The sequence below is a fragment of the Neomonachus schauinslandi genome, chromosome 3 (assembly GCF_002201575.2).
Source record: "Neomonachus schauinslandi chromosome 3, ASM220157v2, whole genome shotgun sequence".
Taxonomy (NCBI): domain Eukaryota; kingdom Metazoa; phylum Chordata; class Mammalia; order Carnivora; family Phocidae; genus Neomonachus; species Neomonachus schauinslandi.
Genome location: NC_058405.1, coordinates 162,867,033 through 162,880,399, shown reverse-complemented (window position 1 = coordinate 162,880,399; position 13,367 = coordinate 162,867,033). Strand labels below are relative to the sequence as shown.

General features: G+C 35.6%; 1 protein-coding gene and 1 non-coding gene across 5 annotated transcripts in view; both read right to left on the bottom strand.

Moving 5' to 3' along the window:
- Positions 1 to 13,367, bottom strand: part of PARD3B (par-3 family cell polarity regulator beta) — a 996,466-nt gene that overhangs the window by 335,497 nt on the left and 647,602 nt on the right. For all 4 annotated transcript variants that reach the window (XM_044913701.1, XM_044913703.1, XM_021703002.2 and 1 more), the window contains one exon: positions 4,755 to 4,799. In XM_044913701.1, the coding sequence (XP_044769636.1) occupies positions 4,755 to 4,799 (45 nt within the window). The remainder of the gene's footprint in view (positions 1 to 4,754; positions 4,800 to 13,367) is intronic.
- LOC123324378 lies at positions 3,061 to 3,167 on the bottom strand. The gene has a single exon (XR_006539759.1). It is a non-coding gene; the product is annotated as a U6 spliceosomal RNA (small nuclear RNA).

The window sequence follows — 13,367 nt, the reverse complement described above, 5'->3', positions numbered from 1 at the left end:
CTTTCAGCCTTTGCCATAAGGATACACATCACATGCACATTTGCTGTAATTTATATATAATACATGCACATCACATACATATTTTCTCTCTTATACATCTCTTAACTTGGCTCACATTTTCATATAAATATATACACACATGCGTACATACATGCAGGGAAACAAAGTCAAGAATGATCGGATTAGATGTCCCTCTCATGCTCATTGAGTTACAATCGTTTGCTAGAGAAATTATACTTATGGTGTTCCTTGTTCAGTCAGAGGTTGCAAAAGGTAAGAATTTATGGGATATTTTGATATCTGTATCATGTCTTCCAACTAGAATTGTATTCTTCTCAGTCCTGGGACTGAAGTGTTAGGCACATGATGCTGGTGGAAAACGAATTGGCCAAAGCACAGGCTTTACCATACAGTATCTGGGTTCATAATCTCACCCACACTAGGTACCAGCTAAGAGAACATGTATTTAAATGCCCTGAGCTTCAGCCTCCTTACCAGTAAAATGTGTTAAGAGATCCACACACTTAGTGGCTGCAAGGCACCTATACAGAGCTATCTCCCTAGACTGTTAATGAATATTTGCTCATTAATTGATAAACTTATCTCAGAAAAGGGTCCGGACTTACTGCCAACCATTACTTTTACAGACTCGCCTGTTTTACAGCTATATAGACAGGTGTTTGAGAATGTAAGAAATTAAAATAGAAATAGGAAAGCTTTTTAGTCCATTTTGCTAATTAATATGTCAGAGCTCATAAAGAAGAACTCATCGGCTTTCTTCAGTACTGCATCATCTTAAAGAGCTGGGTCAGCAAAGATCTCCGCAGACAGTCAATACATATTAAAACAGTCCCAAGCAGTAAATCAAAACAAAAAATTTAAGATATAGTAAAAAAGTAAAATTTATAAGTCCTTTCTGACTAAAATGTGGAGGAGCATTAAACTATTAGTTTAGGTGTCAGCTCCGTGTGTAGGGGGAAAAAAAAAATGATTTCTTCTCAGATATAATTTATGAGTCTGTATAATCAAAATTAAAGCATAATTTAAAAAAAAAAGCTATGCCAAATTTGATGTCATTTTCTTTGGATTCTAATGTTCCCTCAGGATACTGAAATCATTAAAAATTGGTTTCGTTGCTTAAAATATATATTTTGCTGGAGTTTTTTCAACCCCCTGCGTTTACTAAGATTTGGATTTTGTCAGAATTTTGTCAATTAACAAGATAAGGAAAGGCATATTTTTGATTTTTAAGGCTCTCTGAAACTTTTTAAGGCTTAAGAAACTTCCTTTCTTAAAGGAACCAATTAAAAGGTATTTTTGTTCTTAACCTCTCTGGGTAGGTCTCAACCATTCCAGAGACATTGATACCTCTCAAACAGGGAGGAGGACACTGCAAGATTGACAAGAGAACATCCTGCCTGCTTCCCAGCTAAGGTATGAGATGCTATGCACTCAGGGGAACCCCTGAGGTAGGTTGTTAGAAAAATCTCAAGAATACTGAACTGATTCCAGAAGGGGTAAGGGGACACTACAATTTATGCCAACAATATTAGAAAGATTTATCTTACCTGAGCCTTTGATTTGATCTAGGCTTTGAAGAATCAACCATTTAAAGATCAAGCCAAGGAAAGGGTGCCAAAAATATTGTCACAAATTTGGGAGGTACCCAAGCCAGACCAACAGATGGAACTTGGCATGAAATGGCTCTCTACACACTAAGCTGACTCGGAAGAAACTTTAACTCAGATGAATTTATTAAAATGTTGAATATCATCCTAAATAAGATGGATGATAGATTCAGGTCAGCACATACAATTTAATTTAACTTCCTGATGGTCTTGGATGGTATGAAAGCTGCCCATATTTCTATAATTAAAAAGAGACAGAGGGAGATACTCTTCCTTTTTAGCAAAAGATTTATCACCTTTTTACCTAAATATTCTGAAGGAAAGATTTGGGGAAGGGAAAGGTAAAACGAAAAGACACTGAATGATTTCTTTTAACATTGGTGAGACAAGCATGATCATGGACCATTAGACATTATAGTCCAGCTAGTAACTTGCTTAGTGGTCACAGATGTAGCAGATTGAGACTACGGTTATATAGATTAGGTGAATTTTCAAGCTGATTTGTGTAACTGAAAGACGTTACCAGAAGCAAAAGGACCCTTAATCCTCTTTTACCATCGCGGCCCCCTCCTCAGAAACTGCTCTGCCTAAGTGCCGCACGTGTTGCATGTTACGTGAGTGATGAGTTTTTTGAGGATCATTATAATTCAAGATAAATTTTCCAAAAGAAATAAATATAAAAAATGGGGGAGGGTATATTCTTGGAATATATAAATTTATAACCTTAGTTGTAAATTCTTCTTTAATGCTGCTTTGTATTTTCTCAGGATGGTCTCTACAGTTTTAGAGTGATCTCACATTATTAATAGAACTCTAGAGTGTAGAGTTTTACGTAATTGGTTAGCCCTCTTGATTGGGTTTTCTCAAATGCCATTTTTGCTCCAGAGTGAGCAAAGTTCTGGTTGTTTTCAGCATTTGCACTGATTCCACAGATGGCCAGTGAAAAGCTCAATGACACTGTGATAGCGTATACGAGGACTCCGAAATGTAAAATGGTGAATGTTGTACTAGCCGTTCATTAGGAACCAGAAATCTTTAAAACACCTGATTGATTGATTGATTGATTGATTTTTTAAAGATTTTATTTATTTATTTGACAGAGAGAGACACAGTGAGAGAGGGAACACAAGCTGGGGGAGCGGGAGAGGGAGAAGCAGGCTCCCCGCAGAGCAGGGAGCCCGATGTGGGACTCGATCCCAGCACCCTGGGATCATGACCTGAGCCGAAGGCAGTCGCTTAACCGACTGAGCCACCCAGGCGCCCTAAAACACCTGATATATTTAAGCAGCATGGTTCATATGATATAAAAATTAACCTATCTGACAGGTTTAAAATTATGCCATTTTTGTCATTTTTTTTCAATTTGGAAATTATTTCAAGTTTTGTACTTAGGGTAATTCTTTTTTACTGTGTTTTTATTTTATTTTATTTTTTTAATATGGAACGCTTCACGAATTTGTGTGTCATCCTTGCGCAGGGGCCATGCTAATCTTCTCTGTATCGTTCCAATTTTAGTATATGTGCTGCCAAAGCGAGCACTCTTTTTTACTGTGTTTTATATCACACTACATAAAAGCCTATCATTCAACTTAGTAAAATACAATCACTGTAGTGATATACAAAGGTAACAATGTCCTCACTTAAAAAGAGTGCCAATAACTTTTAGTCACTGACTGACAGAAACTTGTTTGGAAATGAAGATCAGAATAAGATTTGATTTTCTGGAAAAAAGTCAGAAAGTTCATTTGCTCATTTTCAAAAACCAGATTGATAAACAGTCTTAAAAACTGCATTTTTTTTTTACCTTGAAGCCCATCCCAGTACATAAAAAGGCTTTAACCTTCAAGTATTAATCTGTGTAACAGAACTAACAATAAGCAGTACCATTTAAGATGCATTGAAGATGAAAACAACATAGGCAATCCTTGGGGCTCCTTGGTCACGAGAACTTCCTTTTCAGATTCCTAAAAATATTTCCAGTTGTAGAGAATGTAATGGACAAGGATGATGGGGAAAAGCAGCACTCTGCAGTTTATCACTCTCAGAGAAATCTTTTCCTTCACGGTGATCTAACCTCTTAGGCTCTTTATTAGGAGCAGCAGAAAAGAAAAAAAAATCTAAGAGTTGTGAACCAGCCCTTCCCTGCTGTTATCACAAGAGAATCTGGAGAAAGAGGAAAAGAAAAAAAACCCATAATCTTGCCCAGGAACACGATGGAAGTAATGAGGCATCAAGGCCACTTACTGCCGGAGACATAATTAGCACATAAACACAGGAGACACTTGGTGACAGGAAAGACTTTCTTTGTTTCAGAAACAGAGGGATGTCAACAAATTGTAACTCTTCTGTTATTTGAAGTGGCAAGCCTAAGAGTAAAATGGATATTCTTCCCCAAATAATACACCTGTAGAGGAAAGGGATCCCTGTAGTATTTGTAAGCTGGGTAACTCTTAAGTGTTTTCAACTAATGTGAAAAAGCAACAGTGAAGGGCAAAGGGTGAGAAGCAAACCACTTGGCAATGAAGGAAAAGCTTGGATTTTCGACTGGAAGGGATCTCCCACATAACAGAGAAAGACCCAGGAAATGCACAGAGATCCTTGTGGACTTCCTGGAGAACCTCTAGGAATGAGGGAGCTCATTCGTCAGTCTAAAGAAAGACAATACGGCCATCTTGGGTGTGATCCTCTTTGATGACAAGCAAAATAACTATTCCTTTTTTAAGGAGAAATGATCACATTTTTCTTGTTCTGGAGCTCTTTGTTCTGCCACTGTAATGTGAAAGTCATCATGGAAAAGAGTTTCAAACTTTCTTGGATTTTCCTTATAATTTTTTTTGTTGTTTTAAGTGTTCAGCTGGCAAACAGGTTTAAGATTTTTGGTTTCATAATTATTACTTTTTGGAAACATTTATCCTTTCCTCTCAAACATTTTGAGTCAGCATACATTATGCCACCACACACACAGCCAACCAATAATTCATCTTTGTGGAAGTCAGAGACATCTCATGTATTAATTAGCAAGCCTTTCAGTGACTAGTGGATGGAAATAGGTTCCAACTGCTACTCAAACACAGCCAGCAATTTCCAGGAAGGAGAATATAAAGTCAGTTACAAGGAGTTTCTTACCCGATTTGTGAGCAGCCAATGAGTGGACTTTGCTTTCATCTGGCACTGAGAAGAAATAAAAGAGACAAGGATCAGGCCTGCTTGTAAATCAGCCATTCTTTGAACAATAAATTGAAACAGATTCATAAGAAGTTAAATCTTTTACTGGAAAAAAATTGAGAAAAAAATGTTCCCTGGCCTACCTGGGGTGCCTCATTTCCTTTGGTAGGTATTTTAAAGGCAGCTATGTATATATACACATATATATGTATATATTTCTTGTATATACACACACACATTAGATCGTCTATGAATATAATTTTATTTTCTTTTGATTTTCAGTACTTTCAGCTCTGTTAATTGGGCTATTGTTTTCATGCTTACAAAAGGAGAAATTAAACTCATGGGCCCAGAAATGTATAATATATAATAAAACTTTATGAGTGTAATAGCTATATATATATACTCAAGGACTGGACTTCTATATCTGGAGTAAAAGGGAACAGATTTACAATCTCTCTTGAAAAAAAATTAAATACATAAAACATGAAACAGTGGCAATCAAGGGATTAGACATTAGGCAGCAGAGACGGAAAGCAAGTGAGTTGAATCCTATAACTGCTCTAGCTTATTGTCTGGAGAAAGTTTCCAGATTGTGGTATAGGGATGGAAACAGAGCAGAGCCTGGTGACATCCCAGCCTGAGCACATGGACCTAGATGTCCAGGGAAGCCAAGGCAGATGACATTTGCAGGCAGAGAACCAGAGAGGAAAGACTTAATCCAGAACTCTTGCTGAGATCTGCCAAGGATCTCCTTATGTATTCAGTTGAATATACTGATGATCACACACATGTGAGGAAACTACCCAAGACCTGGGAAAGAATCACCCAAAAATATAATGGGAAGAGTGTCTGAAGTTCACACAGGGCTGAGAATAGTGCCTAGTCCTAATAGCCAGAGTAAAGATTCATAATTCAGGACCATGAAGAAGAAGATGAAGAACCATGCTTCAGTAGTGAAAAAAAAATTAACCCTAGATTAACACGGCTCTGATGAAATAAATTTTTGAAAGACACAAGTTACCAAAACTTATGTAGGAAGAAACAGATAATTGGAATGACCCTATAGTTTTTGTTGTTGTTGCTGTTTTTAATGCATTTGTAGTTAAAACTTTCCCACACACAAAAAAACTCTAGACCCAGATGGCTTCACTGGTGAATTCTACCACACATTTAAGGAAGAAATCACACCAATTCTCAGAAATTCTTTCAGTAAATTCAGAGAAGGGAATATTTCCCAACTTGTTCTATGAGGCTGGTATGATGCTGATACCAATACTAGGCAATGACATTACATGAAAGCTATTACCCAATATCTCTCAAAAACATAGATGCGACGTTCTTAATCCTTAAGCTGTCTGCATGGATTATCACTTCAATATCCAACAATAGCTGTTCATTATTTGCTATGTGCCATTGGCTATGTTAGTCTATAAAAATCTGGTGCTCAAGAATTGAGCAATGTGAAGTGAATTTTGCTGACAAAGAAGACCTCTTCCATTTTTCCTAACACTAGAGGGCTCAGAGGAGTATGCTCCTCCTTCCTTTGCCTACAGCATTCAGTCATATTTCACCAACCCAGTTATTATATACAGATCTCTCCACTCCCACTATCCCTCCTTTTCTAAGCTATTTCTTTATTTTCTAGACAACAACACTACCTGTCTGTGATTCTTCTAGTATTTTATTAACTTCTTAAAAATCCTATCAGAATTTTCTTCATATTTCTAGTTGGATATGTCAGTCCATACTCATCAGGCTCCAATTGTGGGCCAAATTCTGGCTTTTTCAGGTCTAAAAAAATTTACAGTAGAATCTACAGTATAAATAGAAAAGTACTGGAAAACAATGATGATGATTTAAAAATAATAACACTAGTGGCTAAAACTTATAGAGCACTTGTATTGTGTAGGTTCTGTCCTATGTACTTTATAGCTAATAATTCACTTAATCCTCACGATGACCTATAAAAATAGGTATTATTATTATTATCTTTACTATACAGATAAAGAAACTGAAGCATACCTCCAACGTGGAGGATCCAGAACTTAAACCTTGCAGTCTTAACCACTCTACTATAGTTGTGATAAGTCATAGAAGAATTTGTTATATTCTTTGAATCATCAGTTGCATGAATAGAAGAAAACACTTGACAAATACTTATATGTTAGAAAACTATTATCCTTTTTATTTGAATATGTTATTAATAGAAGTCTTTCTGTGGTGATAAATATCAACAAGTGTTAGCTATAATTTTGTTTAACATGTTGGAAATTTAGCATTCTAATGAGTTTAAGCTAAAATATTCATCCCCATTTCACGAATGAGAAATCATTTGAGTTCAAATCCTGACTTGAAAACTTACTAGACATATGCAATTTATTTGAACTCCCTGAGCCTCAATCTCATCATATATACAATGAGGATAATATTGCTTCCTTCATAGGCTTGTAGTGAAGATTACATGTGTAAATTTATGCAAAGTACTTATAAGATCATATAGTAAGTGCTTAATAAATACAGACTACAATCATCATTATTAATAGGAACCTAAATAGAAAGGCAGAATAACATGATAGTTAATAATGAGATAGATATGAGTTGAACGTCAGCTTTACCAGGCAAGTTACTAAGTTGTTTTCAACCTTAGTTTTCTTGTGTGAAAAATTTAGATAAAAACACCCCACAAGGAGTGCGAGGTACATAGTTCTCAATAAATGAAAACTTTTGAAAAATGAAAACTGTGAGAATGGTAAAGGTTGTGCATTTGATGATGGTGGTGGTGTTTATTTCACTTCCTGGAATTATAAAGGAACAGAGGGAGAAAACACTTGAGAGAATACAATGCCTTCAGACAGGTACTTTGAATTGTTATCACATGGATAATCCAACATCCACAGCAGGTTTTACCTCTCAGTTTACCTGTCTCCTAGTTCATTTCGTAGTGGAAGAAAAGCAAAGGAAATACACTATTCAGACTGTATGGTCTTATTATGTGGTTATTCTGAAAAAGGGATTCATACAAATATTTTGTTATTTTGCATTTGTCTTTTTTCTGTGACGGACATAAGTTATCCCATTAAATCTAAGCCAATTTAAGTACTGCCAACTCCTCAACCATATTAGGTTAAACATGGTACTTCCTTAACTTTTTGACTGCACACTCTCTATTATTCTTAGTGGGAATACTTACCATTATTTTAATTGACAATTTGAAATTCTTTAGAGCACTATTTCAAAAAACAGTATAAAAAATCCAAATGGGTGATAGGCATAAAAATTAGGGGTCTTTCTCCAAAATATTCAGTGACACAGATGTCTATCTTTAGAAGATAAATGAATAAACATAATGGAAAAGAGAGGGGACTGTAATGACTTAATTAATAGAATACACTTTATTTAAAAGGTTAAACTGGGAACAATCATCTTTTATGCACATGCTTAGTGCTGGGAACTGATTTAAATAAGAGTAGCAAATGAGAAAATGAGGTAAAATTACACACACTACCACCACTTTTTAAAAAATGACAAGTGTTATAATTAATACTCAACTTCCTTTATAACTCAGATTACCTTTGAGCTACTCTAAGGTTATCTCTTGGGGCTGGAGCTTAAGTCTACTCATTTCACTGCATAATATTTGGATAGCACAGCGACTGGAATAGTAGCAGTAGGAATATGACAGTTGTGTCATTTCAAACTAAAACCTTATTTACAAGAGATTGAAAAATGAGTGAGCTGGGTGTTGTTAAGGTCTTCCATTCTAAAATGGTGAGGCACCAAAAGCATCTAGTCAGAGAGTGTTGATGGATCAAAAGTCAAAGTTTCTTGTTCTGGTTCTGATGACGGATTCCTTTTTCTTTTGTTCGTTCGTTCTTTTTTTTTAAGTTTCCAGAGCCTATTATATTCCCTTTCTTATCCTTCAGTTTTACCCAAGGACGGGTACTACTTGTTCTTGATTACTTAAAGGGATATTACAGTAATCAAAGCATTATCAGTGAAATGTTGAAACCTTCTGAAGATGAAATTCATGGACATTTTTATTGTAACTGTTATTAAATACTTAGAGAGCACTGCGGACTTACTCTTCTTATCTCTGAATTTATTTAGATAATGGGATTTCTATACTAAGCTCATGCTTCTTGGCCTTCAACTCAAGATTGATGGACAGTGATTTAATTCTTGTAAAGTGCTTCATAAGGAGGACGCTCTTTGGTTTGGATGTTTGTTAATTCCCTGATGCATCCTCTGGTTCAGGAAGACTTGCTTGGGAAACAGCAGCCTGATGGCCTCTGTTTCTAGCTGTCTTTGCTGTAGCCCTTTGAAGCTAATTAGAACTGCTCAACACTTATGTCACCTTTTTTAAAACTGTGGATAAACACACAGTGTCTTATGATTTAATCTCAACCAGGATCATTGTTAGTTGAGAGAAACTATAAACCAAGAAAATATGGGGAGAAAAATCTGTGAAAAAGATGGCACTCTGAGAGCTTATTAGCAGCGAACATTAAAGTGCTTATAATACATATATTGGATTCCCAATAGGATACATTTATACTAGTATAGTGATCACTTAAAATATTTTATTCTTTTGTCAAACCTTCTCATACACTTCAAATGCATTCTCACTGGGGGAAAACAATTCTCTTGCTTATTGATAGCATTTGATACACATTCTATAACATAAGTGACTATTAGGGACTGCACTTGCTTAATAAAAATTTGCAGAACAGTGGCAGATTTGGTGAGTTAATGGGCCCCATATGCTCTACTTAAGTTGACAGAAGACTGTATATTGCTAACATGCACAAATCTCTTCAGATAAAAATTGCCATCAGCTACTGTTACTCTTGAGAATGCCAACACTATGTCATGAATGGGAACATGCAAATGTGTTCAGATTCCCACTACTTCCTATTGAGATACTTTGTGCAAAGCATCCCTCTAAAATATGATGCAATGCTTGTCTTTTACATACAGAGCTCTGTTTCATTTAATTTTTACTTCCATATCTTTGACATAATAGAGATTGCAGTTTTGAAGGTGATGCTTGGTGCAATAAAAATCTATCTTCTAATGAGGCCATAAATAGCTCTCTTTGGATAGTTTGCTAGGAAACTAAATATCAAGTAATTCCTTGATGATTAATAAACTTCTTTCCAAGAGCTGTCCCTTCAGAACCTAAAAAAAATTGATGTAGTTGCCAATATTAAGAATCAATTTTCTTCTCTTTTAGTAGATCAATTTCTGTACCACAGATTGATTTCCAGAATTTCTAAGAAATACAAACCGATTTCAAGTTGTAAATTAAGTTCTCTTCTCAGTAACCATGAACTCTCACTGCATTAATTTATAGTGTTTTCTTACATCAATGACTATTTGGCATACTATTTCTCCTTGGGGAGACATTTTGAGTTTTCAGCACTATGAATACTTAAGTGTGGAAAAATTCGTCCATCTCTTGAAGCAAACAAACAACAAAACACAAAACTAAACAAACAAGATGAGGCTTTTGCTGAAAAGAGGGTTAGGGAATTAGTACAAGATGATGATGCAAGTGTTTATTTCACCATTTCTCTTAGCAAGCTTCCCCTGAAGCACCATGCTCATCTCTGGGTATGCTGCTACTCTGACAATAAGGTAATTGGAGCTCAACAGCTGAAGTTTTCTCCTAATATTATAGGGTATCCTCCAGCCATGGTGCCACGGGATAAAAATGAGGGACCCATGCCCTCATAGTTATCCATCTAGCACATGTTCACAACTTTTCAGGGATCTCTTTAGAACTCCCTTTCTTCATGAATCTTAGGCGATCTTAAATCTAAAGTTAGGAAAATCCAACACTTTTCATATGTTTTTACACTATTGTCTTGATCTCATTAAAGAACATTGGAAAAACCAAATCATTCCTTCATAAATTTATTAAGTCATTTGTTTTGAATCCATGCAATAAATACTGTCTTTCTCAAAAGAATCAGATACTTAAAGTTGGGGGGTTTAATGAGGAGAGGCAAATAATACATTGATATAATATAATGCAATAACTAGTATAATAAAGGAAGAAGGATAAGCTTTAGGAATACAGTAGAAGGTTAGACAGACATGAAGATCCACAAAAGTAAATAAAGGTTTTAGGTGGCTGAATATTTGAACCAATTAGTCTGTTTGACAACTTTCAGCACCTGGGGCATCTTTTGTCATCATGGTTAGGGAGTAGCATGAAAAGAGTTGAAGAGCTCAAGGTTTGATGTCAAAGGGACCTGGACTGTGACACTAATTACATGCGTGGCTATGGACTAATTACTTAGTCTTTTTCAAGCTTACTGAACTCATTTGTAAAATGCAGATACTGCCCCTTACTTCCATCATGGGGCAACTCAGAGCATGGGAAAAACTCATCATGGAATCTAGCAGGGACAGGTGCTCACAAATGGATTCTGATTGTCTTTTACACACCACTAGGTTTGTAACAGGTTCTCTGCACTCCAGCACAGAAGAAGTATATTTCTGAGCAGGCTATGCAACTTCATGCCTCGGTACAATATACAAGTAGCACATACAATTCCTTCTGAATCGTAATGAAAATTCATTCATTCTCCTACTCTGCAAATATGTTTTAGATTCCATTTAAATGTAACTTTCTCCAAATCATCTTCTCAGGCCTCCAGGCTGAGCTTAGGGACCAAAATTTGTAAACTTCTCAATTATTTGTGTATGAGTCTGTTGTACATTAAAATATGAACACCTTAAGGAAGGTATTTGTCTTGTTTCTCCTTGTTAGCCTAGAATCATGCTTAGCATCTCTTACTCATTAATGTTTGTGGAGTGAATGGAAGCAGAATATGTAAGAATAAACAAAGCAGCAATTTGAATATGTCCCTTTACCATAGGGTTCTAGACTAATGAATGGGACATATGTTTATTGAGCTATGTATACAGTTATATGAATGTTGAAACACTCATGTCTATAAACCTAGTAAAATTCTTTGCAGACATGTTCCTGGCAAGGAAGGGGTAGAAAAAGGTGACCGGAGTCCGACTGTGGGATACGTCTGGATAAAAAACAAAACATGTTAGAAATGTTTGGAAAAAATATCAATTCACTTATAAGTGGTGAACTGTAGGAAAAAATAGAGTTGATAGATTAGTTATACCTTATTGTCCTTCTCTAATCAATGAGTTATATGGAACTGACCACTGGGGTTTTAGTGCTTCTATATTTAGTTTTTGGCTTGCTGGAATTAATCACTAATCTCACTGCTGTTCTTCACATGGTAATGACACTTAAACAAGCAGTTCATTCTGTTTATAGAAAATAATCACGTTATTGGGGCGCCTGGGTGGCTCAGTCGTTAAGCGTCTGCCTTCGGCTTGGGTCATGGTCCCAGGGTCCTGGGATCGAGTCCCACATCGGGCTCCCTCCTCGGGGGGAAGCCTGCTTCTCCCTCTCCCACTCCCACTGCTTGTGTTCCTGCTCTCGCTATCTCTGTCTCTGTCAAATAAATAAATAAAATCTTTAAAAAAAAAAAAGAAAATATCACGTTACATTTCCAAAAAACCCGAAATGCTTGGTACAGAGGATACTCTTTTCAATACACAAATATGATGAGTTTCCAAAGCTGCAAAGAGAGTAAATAGAAAATAGAGGTCTTTCTGTTACATGACAATTTCAGAAACAAAAACTCCCACTAGAATTAAAAGTTGCTTTTATTAAATATTGCATTAAAATATCCATAACATATGTGTGAGATATAAAGGACAATAAAATAGCGTGTTTCAGCTACTAGGTTGAAGAATTTTATTTTACCTTTGAAACACATGGGTGTTTCATTCCAATCTTCCCTTTCCTCCTTACTCAAAGGTAACTGCAGTCTTGAATTTTGCATTTTATCATTTTCTTCCTTCTCTTCATAATTCTACCACAAATATGTTGCCAAACAATATTCTTCAATTTTTTTTCTTTCATTAAATGATATTGGATTCTTTCAAATAACTTTTTCTGTATCTACTGATGTGATCATACATTTGTGTTTTAGTCTCTTAATATGTGACTTACATTGATTTCAAATGTTAGACCAAACTTGCATTCCTAAAATAAACCCCACTTGATCATGATCTTTTTTTATGCATTGTTGGGTTCAATTTGCTCAACTTTATAACATAATTTTGTATCAATTCATGAAGGATATCAAGTTAAAGTTTTGGTTTTTTTTGTTTTGTTTGGTTTTGGTTTTGGTTTTGGTTGGTTTCTAATGTCCTTGTCTGGTTTTCATATTATAGTAATGCCAGCTTCATAGAATGAGTTGGGGAAGTATTCCCTCCTCTTTATTTATCTGGAAGTGTTTCTGTAGAATTCATATTATTTCCTCCTACTAACACTTAGTAGAATGCACCAGGAAACCCATCTGGACCTAAAGATTTCTTTGTAGGAAAGCATTTAACTATAATTCAATTTCTTTAATAGCTATGGGAATACTCAGACTATTTCTTCTTGCATGTGTTTGATAGTTTGTCTCCCTCCCTCAAGTAATTTGAAATTTCATTTCATGTTAGTTGTCAAGAATGTTGTTCATA